The sequence below is a fragment of the Lycorma delicatula genome, chromosome 8, assembly GCF_047948215.1.
Source record: "Lycorma delicatula isolate Av1 chromosome 8, ASM4794821v1, whole genome shotgun sequence".
NCBI classification, from domain to species: Eukaryota; Metazoa; Arthropoda; class Insecta; order Hemiptera; family Fulgoridae; genus Lycorma; species Lycorma delicatula.
The window spans coordinates 33,211,955-33,224,639 of NC_134462.1; the positions used below are offsets into that span (position 1 = coordinate 33,211,955).

General features: G+C 31.0%; 1 protein-coding gene across 1 annotated transcript in view; it reads left to right on the forward strand.

The window, feature by feature from the left end:
* Window positions 1-12,685, forward strand: part of LOC142329101 (uncharacterized) — a 490,682-nt gene that overhangs the window by 429,386 nt on the left and 48,611 nt on the right. The window contains exon 3 of the mRNA XM_075373436.1: window positions 4,973-5,597. Within this exon, the coding sequence (XP_075229551.1) occupies window positions 4,973-5,597 (625 nt within the window). The remainder of the gene's footprint in view (window positions 1-4,972; window positions 5,598-12,685) is intronic.

A 12,685-nucleotide genomic window follows, 5' to 3' on the forward strand; every position in this document is an offset into this window, starting at 1 on the left:
TTTTAACTTTTCTTTTTATTTTATTTTTTTAACTTTTTTTAATTTAAATATATTGATTTATTAATAATTTTTAACCCGTGATTGTAAAAAAATTTTACAATAAATAATAATTCAATAATAACAATAAAAAAAAAAAAAAATAGAAAAAATCTGAAGTTATTAGTGAAATAAAATTTATGTAGTTTTAAAACTGTGGATATGCAATTTAATAGGCATTATTACATATGTGAATATGTAATAAATTTGGTGAAACATCTGATTATTTAGTATTAATTGAAAATTATAATTTAGAATCGTATTATTTTTGGATTATCTACTTTAATTTTATTAAATTATTCTGGAATTTCTGTTTAATTTTATCTACATTAAAGTTAATTACAGAGCGACTGAAAAATAAACCCTCACAAGAACAACAAGTACACTGATGCATACATGTCCTATCTTTAATAAACTGCAAAAATTTCTTATCTTTTAGTTCATTACTCCTCTGATATTATAGGTCAGTAGTCTCCCTAAGTTGAGTGATCATCACTTCGTTTATTTGTTTTTTGTTGCCAATCATTTAATCGCTCTTGGGTTTGATATAATTCTTCTGATCTTAATTTGTGTACACGTTCTCTAGTTTTCAAATTTTCTCTCTCTTTATATTCATCATCTTCTCTTAATATGTTTATTCTATCTTTGGTTTTAACATTTTCTTCCTGTTTATATTTATCACCTTCTCGTAATCTTTTAATTCTTCCTTTGGTTTCAGCATTTTCTTCCTCTTTATTTAATCATCTTCTCTTAATTTTTTATTCTTCCCTTGTTTTTAACATTTTCTTCCTCTTCATATTCATCTTCTTGTCGTTTTTTTGAGATAGGTTTCTTCATGTTATCATTCTTTTTCCTGTATGATTATTTCTTTTTCATTTTTGATTATTCACCAAATATCCAATAATAGAAACTGAATATTTTACACTGTAAGGTTAAAATTAACATTTGTAACCAGTGTACAGGAGTTCACTAAACGGTTTAATTATTATTAATTTTTTTTTTATACGATACACCAGAAATCTGAAATGTTTGCTAATCAGCAACTCACGAAGATACAAATAATACTGATCTAGTAATACGAGTAATAAAGGAACTTTTACTCTGTCCTAATGTTTCATGTAAGATTTTTGAATTAATAATTGTATAAATATTTGATGTTAATAAAAATTAATATTTCAACAATTGTGTAACTGTCCGCTTTATTAAACTGGAGGATCGTATCTCACTTTCAAAAGAAATAAGTTTAAATGAATAGCAACAAAAGATATTTATGTAATTTAATAGGCGTACAAGGAAGTCATGTGGTGTCCACATCAGACGTTTTTCTACCTTTTTTACAAATTCCTTAGGATTTGTTTTTAAATGTCTATATTAGGATTTTTGAATAACAATCAGCAGGAAAGAGACGATTATTTCTTTGAATGTTTTATATTTGTTTACATCTATTACCCCCCGTAAGGGAAGAGACACCCGCCTTGTGACGATCCCGGTCTCCACGCCACACCCTCCATTCCTAGCTCTGATGTGCTTTACGGAGGTCGTCTTTTAGAACCTATAAACTTGATAACAAACACAGTCATCGGTTTGGCCTCTGCCAGGATGCCACCAATGCAAATGCCTCGGCAGGCGTTTCCATCAGTCTATTTATAGAACCTACTATTGCTTTCGTATGGCCTCTTCCAACCACGACCACCTACAATAACTTACAACCCTCAACTATCAAATTACCGATTCGCGGAAGCGCGATCACTGCGCGTTCCTCTAACACCGAAGGTTTCACACAAAATCGCTTCCTACATCTAACTTCAATTAGACTATAGACTCAGATCATTACTTGATTGAGTCTTTAAACACCAGTAATACTATCATCATACCAACAATAAGTTTTTTTTTTCATTAAGAAAGAGAAGGTATCAACGGCTAAGACCATTAGTCCGGTGGAAGTTGGTAGAGTGTGAAAAGATACCATACCTGACCGGGATTCAAACTCGGGACCTCCGCAGGAAAGAAGGAATTTGGAACCAATAAAATTATTTGTAGAATATATTTATATTAATATATTTTTTTAGATTTTAAATGAGAACTGTTGCCTTGAAGAAGAATCGGTTTTTTTATTTGTTTACTTTTCAGTATCAATTCAGGAAAACATCTTAATAAATCAAAATTATAATTTGAAAGAAATTTTCTATAGTGATTATTTTTTTTTATTTTACTCAGCTTCCCCTTTTTTTTAAATCTGTTTAGAGATATTTGTCGCCACTGAGTTTGTTAATATTCACAATTTATTTTTCCAAATTAGTGTACTTTATAAAAAATTATTGAGAACTATACTTAGCGACTTCAAATATAGTAACGTGAGTACATCACCTAAGAATAATTTGATTAACTTGATCATAATAATAACACGTATAAAATAAATATAAAATGCAGTAAATAATAATGCAAGAGTTTTATCACATAATGATGTTTACGTAGGGTAATCAAGTTTTTAAATGACTAATTATTAATGCATGACCTAATTAGTTTATAACAGTTAATTAACTCTTCATAGCTATTACTCCTACATAAATTTACTGGAACGACTACACCTAGATGCACAACTAAAAATAAAAACCGGATAATAGACCGTTGACGTGTCATATGTTGCTGAAGTGATTTATTTACAGATTTTGCATTTGGTTTCTTTGAGTTTCTAATCTATCATTAATTAATATACATTCTATATTCTACCATTAATTAATTAAATATTCATTTACCAAGAAGAAATGAATTATTATAAGATCTGTTAAGGATTATAAGATATTCCGTGAATTAGTAAATTAGCTATTTAATTTGTTTATTAGTGTCATTTCTCATTTTACAGTAACATATTATTCTTAATTCCCGTATTTTAACCTTAGATTGTATAGAAATATATTTAAGAATATTTGATATATATATATTTATAAATACATTTCAAAAATTCTCGGAATACATTCATTTGAAAAAATTATGTAAATTAAAAATTTTAGATTTTATTTCCTTAAAAGCAGTTTTGAAATCAAAACGTTTTGTAAACATTTTTTGAATCCTTTCTTAAAAACCTCTTTCATCTACTTCTTGATTTCAGTGATAACATCGCCGGGTTCCTTGACTCTATTTCCTTTCAGAATAGATTCCACGTAAAGAAGCAAGTAAAAATCAATTGAAGCCAAACAACACTCATATAAGTTTATGGAACAAAATGAATTGTAATACAAAAAACCGAGTTGTTCGTTTTCCGTTTTTCAGGTCGCTTCTTTCAGATTACTTCTTAACAAATTATAAAAAAATCTACTTATTCTTTGTTAATTGTTTGACTTTTCTAAATGAACTCATGGAAGATAATACTCTGCAAATATCTATGAAAAGATTTTGAATGGGTTAAAAATTAAAAAAACACGACTCCCCAAAGAAAATTAAAAAAAAAATAAAGTTTGCCACCTAGCGATCGAAATTGGAAACTTATATTGAGAATTCCGGAGAATTAAGGACTGAAAAACAAAAATGTCAATTCATTATGTGATGTTCTGCCTGTTGACAGGTCCCCGGCACCACACTTGTCTCCATCCGTTTTTGTTACAATCTTTTCTTTTCATCTCATCCTAACCTTAACTACCTTTTACATCATTTATTAACTTCAGTTTCTTCCTTCCTCTTCTTTTTCATCTTGAGCGGAGCCTTCAAAAACTGTATTTATTATTCCTATTCTCAAAATTATATCCCCGATCCAGTTTCCTTTTCTCCTTCTAATAATCGCCAATATTGTTTTATTTTCATTTGTTCTTCTTAATATTTTTACGTTTCTTACTATGTCCAGCCATTTTATCTTCTCCATCCTCCTCCAGACAAACATAAACAAAAACCTCGATCTTACCTTTTTCATTTTTTTTCAGTATATTTCATTATCATATGTACTTCAAAAATAGCATTTTGCCAATCTCCTCCTCATGTTTAGATCCATGTTGCTGCAATGTAGGTTTTTCTTTCTAAAAAAAAAGGCTTCCTTTGCCATTGCAATTCTCGTCTTAATCTCTTTTTTACTTCTCATGTCTTCAGTTAGTACTATCTCAAAATATCAGTCAGTGTCTTTTGATTTATTCAATTTTTCCTTCTACTGTTACAACATTCACATCTTCTCTCTCATTCACCTTCATAACTTTTATTTTCGACATATTTATATACACCTCTTATTCCTTCATCCTTACTTTTAATGTTTTTATCATTCCTTGTAACGTCTGAATGTCTTTAGCTACAATCAGTAGATCGTCAGCAAATCTGACACAATTTATATTTCTTTCAACTACACTTACTTCTGTTTGGCCACCCAAAATTTCTTTCAACATTTCCTTGACTTAAAAAGTGTACAGTGTTGTTGATAAACAGCAACCTTGTCTTACTCCTCTGCCTAATTCTAACCGATTTGTGAGATTCTCATTTGTTTTCACAGATGCTTTTTGCTTTATATACAATTCTCTATTTTTCCAGTCCTATTTGTTTTCCAGTCCTAGGAGTCTCCTATTTTTCCAATCGTCTATCTTTTTTTTTACAGAATCTCAAACAACTTTCCTATTGCACTTTGTCGATTGCCGTTTCCATATCTATAAAACACAAGCTCAATTCTCTTCCTCTTTCAAATATCTCTCCGTTCCTAGTAATAAATTGAATTGATTAATTGTTCGTATATAAGAAAAGTTTAAAAAATTCAATATTAGATGTTATAAAACACCAACAATCGGAGCTACGTTTAATAAATCGATTACCGTAGGTTATCCGAGGTAAAAATCGTTAAATGCAATTCACCGCGTATTTTTGGTGTTTTTTATTAGTAAAATGTTATTGTTATTATATAATACAAACCAATTAATTTTTACAAGTATATTTTATTGTAATTTTTGTTTTCTTGTGTTTTTTATAGGACATCTGCAGCAACTACACCGGCTACAACAGTAATTAAGAACAGTAAATTGGATAAATTAGTAAGACAAATGCATCCTATATTAAGCGTATCAAATAAAATGGATGAAGTATGGGACGTTGTTGTTGGGACTAAGAGTTCTGTAGACGATTTGGTACCGAAATCCGACGAATTATTGACACAAACTCAACGACAAGAAAGAGCAATAAGCGATATACATGCCGATTTAAGATCGACCACAAACAAAATTATAACAAATTTGGATGTAGTAGAAAGGAGATTAAAGAAACAAGAAGATGATGTAGTAAATTTATCACAAAGACCGGTACCTGCCGAACTTTTATTAGATCCAACGATCGATAGATTAGTAGAATTCGATTCGACAGTCGATATCAGTTTAACGGAACCTCCTCCACCGGTCACTTTTACAACTCCGACAACGCTTAATCAACCGTCAACCGGATCACCGTCTTCGAGCGGAACAACACAATCTAACGGAGTCGGTACCGGCAAGCCTCCTGCTAGAAATAGGAATGTCATATTTCCTAGTGTTAAGAATAAACCGTCGCCGGCTAACACTACCTTTACCACAGATCAAATTATACCGAATATAAAGGATGTCAAGGTAAGTTCATCAAAGTAAAATTAATATAATTTTATCATTTTTAAAATTCATTAAAACTACAATTATCTGGTTTAACTGTAACTATATGTCATCTGCGAAAGCATAAAATCTCACGCCTGAATTTTTTCGGAAGGTAAAATTAATTTTTAAATAAAATTTTATTTTAAATTTACATCAATTAACATATAAAAATACCGTAGTGCTTCTATCTGGATAATTGTAGTTTAAAATTTTGAAACTATTTATTTAGTAGATCTCATTGGGTACATACAAACCAAAATTTCATTTTAATACCTCAATCCGTTCTTGATGTATCAATTTTTATTGAAAAACACAAAATGGCAGGCAGACGGAAAAAGAAACAAGATAGGGCATTTACCTGCATATCTCTTTTGTTTATTTTGCTATCCTAAATCAGTCCCTTAAGTTTACTCAACACTCAACATCTACTGGGACACTATATATAGCTACTGCCAGGAAGGATATGGGTACCGTGATGCCCCTTGTTCGAAGAAGTCGAAAATCAAGCCATAGCTTGGTTACATGTAGCCAAATTTCAATTTTTATCTACGAGTTTTCGAGATGTGAGGTAAAAACTGTTTAGAAATAATAATAGTAAGTAAATATTCCCTACCTCTAGATCTGATTGACTAAAACTGGAATTTTAAATAATTTAATTATCGTAATTTCATCGTAATAAACTAAATTTCTACGTCCAGTATACTAAAAGTCAGAAATTCAAAATAGCCAAAATTACTCCTCTTCCTTTTTTAATTTTATCCAAAATTTAATAACAGCAGTGCCCCATATATAGAATTTTTAAGCCATTTTCGAAGAATTTACGTTGAGCCAGTCTGGAAATATTAATAAAAATATACCGCCATTCATCGTAATAAACTGAATTTTCTACGCCCAGTATACTAAAAGTCAGAAATTCAAAATAGCCAAAACTACTCCTCTTCCATTTTTAATTTTATCCAAAATTGAATGACAGCAATGCCCCATATGTAGAACTTTTGAGCTATTTTCGAAGAATTTATGTTGAGCCAGTCCGGAAATATTAATCGAAATATACCGCCAACAGAAACGTATACACATCTTTCGGAAATTTTTATTGTTTTTTTTTACGTTTTTTGGATTCAAGGAGTTTTGAAAAATCGATATTTGTAAAAAAACATTGGTAAAAATTTCGACATCGAAATTTTGGACCGATGTATTTACTTATTCTTTATAACCTGGTATATAGCAGCAAAACTACAAACGGGGAAATAAAAAAAGGTAGACTGAAGAAAGAGTTTAAAAATGAATTATAATAAAAACTTTGAAGATATCTTGGACTGGATGGTCGAACAAATATATTCACATTTCATAATTACTTTAGAAATACTACTAATTAAAAGAAAAATATCTCGTAATCGAATTAGATATTTTTATTCTCCAACATGTTTGGTAATCGCTTAATTAATTTCGGTTTTTTTTACAATATTTGAGAAAATTGGTTGTGGGAAATATGATTGACCCTTTAGCTGTTTTTCCCCCGCTCCACCGGAGCATAAACATAAGTTCGGCTACGAGGAGAGGAACAAAGTTTCCGCCAGATAGCCGGAACTCGGTCTTTTAGGCGCCCTATAAGCGGGTGACCGAAGTCTCCAACCCCCTCTCGGATGGGGCTGTCCCTCAGAGATACCATGATGTCCCTACGAAGAAGTAAGATGCTGAAATAAGATGCTGATGGAGCCAGCTTACATCCTCGACCCCCGGGCGCATGACCATATGACTTGCAGGATAAGCACAACCCTTTAACTATTAGTGTATGTTAAGTTTAAGCGAAATAGCCGATTAAAAGCTTGATGACAACAAAAAATTGTCATTGTTGCATTCATAAATATCGGAACTTATTTTTTTTACATACTCCCACAACACAAAATAAAATTTTATGTACATGCTTTCCGTCTGGTATCTCGGAAAGAATTGGAATTAGATCAATTTTTGAGGAGGCGGTACATATTTTGGCTTGAAGTAAATACTAATATATTCTTTGGATCGGCTAAACCAATCAAAATTTAATAACTATTCGTAAGGACGCTGCATATTATTTATTAACATATTGTAAGTACCTAATTGATATAACAAGTTAATTATTAAAATTCATTACCTCGGAGCCAGTTAAATTAATTATCAATTTAATTTATCTTCTTAAAAACGTCTCCATCATCATGTAGAATTGAGCTTAGGATCTTATAATGTCTGTACTATTAACCAATTTATCACCCGAGGTCGTTAAAAAAAAAAATCAATGAGAGCAGAATAAAAAATGGCTGCACAGAACTATAATGAAAAATGCTCGAAGGGAAATGAAACAAAACGTAGCTGCCACAACAAATCTTTATATTATTAATTAATTGTTCGTGGACCATTTATCACAACTAAAATTAAATATCACCTAATGACAAAATAATAGACGAGCACGAATAACAGTTGGCATTTTGTATAACGTTGTTTATTTATTTATATATTTTTTATAATTTAATCTTGTTTGTTTGCTTCCTGCGTTGTATTTTGACGTGTCTTTAATACGAATAATTCTGTTGACCTTTTCTATATTATTTTGTCATCAAGTTGACAGATGAGTGAACGTGTGGGATATACGAATGTATGCCGATGAAAGAGTCAATAAGTCAACACTCCTTTTACGCTTGATGTATTATTGTTTATAATTTTAAATTTGTTAAAGGTAAAAGCTTATATTGTATTTAAATAATAACCTAACCAATAGATATTTAGATTAAAAAATTATTATATTTATTTATTCATTTAAAAAGAAATTTTTTTTATTTATTTCTATTCTTTGTCCAGCTAGCTTTGCTGTTATATGATTTTTAAAAATGACACTCGGGTCAAAGTAGAGTGAAAGTACGTTACGTGTTCGCGCCCGTGTACGTATGCGTGTTTTAAAGAGAAAAATGTTTAGCGATAAAACAAAAATTATTGTATAGTAATTTCAACCATAAATTAACTGCTAAAAAATAAACTGGAGTATTCTACCGTTGGTTGGTTATGAAAAATCTTCTTTTTTTCCCTCCCCTGAGCCGGACTCACAGCTAATTATAATTCAGCCCAGGAGAGTTTCCTTTAACTCTAACGAGCCTTCCCGTCCGGCAAGGTAGGTCGGCCCGCCGGTTGGATCTTTTTTATTTTGTGTGCCTGAGCGAGAAGACTCCGGATCTAGCAATGTTGCAATCTTTATCCCCTCGCAGAAGACCGGATCTCAGTTTTGTCTGTACCTTATGCCTCAAATGAAGGGTCACCAAGAAGATCCCCCACCGGGACCTTGGTCTTAACTCCCCCCTATTGGATGACAAGTTATGAAAAATCTAGTAATCTTAAACGAACATTATTATTATTGTTGTTCTCTGAATTATTAATTAGTTTATAACATTTGGGTACAGATTTCTTTATAGTTTCTAAAATAAATGATAGGGTTGGGCACGAGGAGAAGGGCGAACTTGGCTGTAATTTTATTTTAATTATATTTTCTAAGCGATTAAAAAGTTTTGATTTTTTTTAGGATTTTCACTGTAATTAATAATATTCAATACTTCATTAGTTCATTATTGTGTATTAAGGTTGCATAAGTCTTTAAGGAATTATTTTTATATTTTAAAGTCCCTTTGGTCACCTGACCTAAGGGACCAAATAAATAAATATTTAACCAATAAACAAATAAGACCAATATTTGATGGCCGATCAAATCAGAACTCACATATTATGTTAATCATAATTTATAGTTTTATATGATGTTGATTTCTTTTCAGTATCTGTTACAATTAAAAAGTTGCACATTTTTCTAATTAAAATTTTTTTTTTAAATCTGCAGGTGACGCAAATTATTTTGCTAGTTTTAATAAATCTTTATTAGGATCTTACATAATCTAAGTTAATATAAATTATTTATCTCTGGTTTTGGCGGTTTTATGGAATTTTTTTTTCAATTATTAAAAAGTTAGTTTTTCCACCATTTTAGTGTTTTACACTTGATTTAAAAAGATTGAATTTATATATTTTACTCATTTTAGTAAACCTTACATTAGTGAGTTTGAACGAACTTGATAGCTTACACCGTTATTGCGTAAAGATTATTTTTAAAAATTTAATTTTGGCGGCTATTTTGAGGTGAACCCGATGGCCTATCGCGATCATTCGTATATTTTTGTAATCTTCTAATGATGCCTAATTCGAATCCGAAATTAAAATCCGAGGTAAAAAGTGTTTACACACATGCATATTGAATTCAATAACGAATTTGTTCGTTCGTTGAAAATAAATAATACTAAAAAATCAAGACTCGTTAAACAAATACATTCAAATTAATAAGTATGAAAGAACGCAGATGATTGTTTTCTGATCATCTACTAAATTTCATTTTCTTTTCTAATCATTTGCTAGTTTTCTAATTATTTTCTTATCATCATTCCTTCTCTAGGAAACTGATTTTTTGGGCTTGCCGAACATGTCATTTTAAGGCGAATGACTTAAACCCTGCCACTATCCTGTTGTAGTTTCTAATTAATATAATACCCTAAGTTGGTGATCTATGGACGTAACAAGTTACAGGAACACATTACAAATCAAGGGACGCAGCTACTTGCGGGCTAGATCAAGTAAGCTGTACTAGTTGTCTTAAGACTTCCGGTATGTTATAAGAACCCATCACTCAAGATCTATATTTATTTGCATACATACATCAATATGTAAAACAATTTTGTCGATCCTCGTGGCGGAATGGTAGCGTCTCGGCCTTTCATCCAAAATGTTGAATCCCGGTCGAGCATGGCGTTTTTCATACCCTACAAAATTTCCATTCTCATATTCGCATGCACAAGCTTCGAGTTTATGCAGTGAATAGTTTCATTAAAATATATATTTATAATTTCCTTTATACTGAGAATCTCTTTAGAGTAATTGAATTTCTCGGAAAAGTTTTTTCTTTTTTAATTACGGATTATTTTAATAAATAGAATATGGTGTTTCATTGTCATCGGTTGGTTTGATACCGTACCTCCATTCTATTCGGTTTGAGTCAGTCTTTTAATTTTGATGTGTTTGAAATACTCTGTATCTTCACTTTACTTTTTTTACCCTATAATCATTTCTTCCCTAGAAATTTTTATACCTATTTTTCTTTTGATTACTGGATTAACCAGACATAGGTACATAGGCACCTTTGTGTTAAATCACCAGCCTTTGACCTAGAATAATATTTATGATAATAAATTTCTATTTTTTTATTGTCCTAAAATTTTTTCATTTACAAAAACTGGTTATATGAACCTGGAATCTTGTAAGGAAAAGAGTATCACATTTTACCCTAAAAATTAACCATATTTATTTTCAGTTTGAGTCACTTCTCAACCGATATGTCTTGTGGATGTTTAAAATTACCTTCGTAATTTAAACAACTCTCTTGTAACATTACATAGTAGTTCTCTACTCAGTGAAATTTTCTTAGTTTTTCCACGGCCTAAATTTTGCTACCGTAAAGCACCATTACGCCGCCAGTCGTTTTTTTTCTGATGCCTAAATCTCTATTTGATACAAATAAAACTGTATTCTGTACTTACAATTTCCTTGATTTTGTAACTTTATCTTTCTTCTTCTTTCGTTTTTGTTGTTGCTTTTTCTTTTTTTAATAATTTCTAACGACTATGTGAAAATATTTATTCTTTAATCCTTATTAAAAGCTGAAATGTCCAATAAAATTTATATATCACTTAGCTATCAGATTATTTCAAACCACAAAGATAAACTTACCATTATCCTCTTTTCTGTCAAACTTCGTTACTTTTCTAATTCTATTTCTATTTATTTACTTTTCTGTTTTAATATAATATGATCTATTCATCAAGTAAACTTAAATCTTTTGCATGAGATTATAATTATTACAAGATTGAGTTTTTTTTCCAGTGAATCCTTATTGTTCATTATGGCGTTCGGTTTCTTTCCTTTACAATAAAAGTATGGAATTATCAGAGGTTTCTAAATATTTTTATATAAGGTAATGCTGAATACATTCCAGAATGTAAGATAATGCAAGTAAAGTTGATTGAGTTACACTTCATTCTGATAAAATAACTTTTAATTTTGAGAAAAAGTTATATGAATTATACAGATGATTCAAAAAGGAGTTCATAAGTTTAAAAGAATATAAAGATTTATTTACAGATTCGGTTTTGGTCTCATTTCACAGAAAAATTGATGAAGTTTGTCACTCAATATTCACTTTGCATTGATATGGCTTTCATTTGATATGCGACATATATCCCACCTGAAGTCGATTTCATTCCAGACTGTAGCCAACAAGTCGGGCGTTACATCTGCAGCTGCGGCGTTATTTCGAAGTCTTAGCTCAACATCGGCAGGTAAAGGTGGGACATCAACCTGATTTTTAATGAAATTCCAAAAGAAAAAAGTATAGCGGGGTCAAACCTGGGGAGCGTGGTAGCCAAGCAATTGGACCTTCACGATCAGTCCACTTAAGTATTTAAGTGGAAATCGAGCATTAAGAAAATCTCGGACTTTTAGGCGGTAATGAGATGGTGCCCCGCCTTGCTGATAGTAATGGAGTCCTTTGTAATCTTGGTCATCATCGTCTAACTGAGAAATTAGAAAATTTTGAAGCATGTCCAGATATACGATACCATTTACGGTTGCCTCCTGGAAGAACAACAGGCCGTAAAGTCTTTGTTTAGTTAGGACACAAAAAAAATTGACCTTAGCGCTATCACGAATGTGCTGCAAAATTTTATGAGCGTTTATGCTACTCCATATTCGGCAGTTCTGAGTGTTCACGTTGCCACCGATGGGAAACGATTACTCATCACTAAAAATTACATTGCCTAAAAATGCATCGTTGTCTGCAATTCTATCCATCATTTCCACACAAAACTACTGCCGAGAAACTTTGTTGTCGTCATCTATAATGTGTTGAAACACGGTTAGTTTGTATGGCTTCAAGTGCAATAGTTTACATAATACGCGCAAAACAGTCTTTTGTAAAATACCAATCTCATGCGCACGTCGAGTTGATT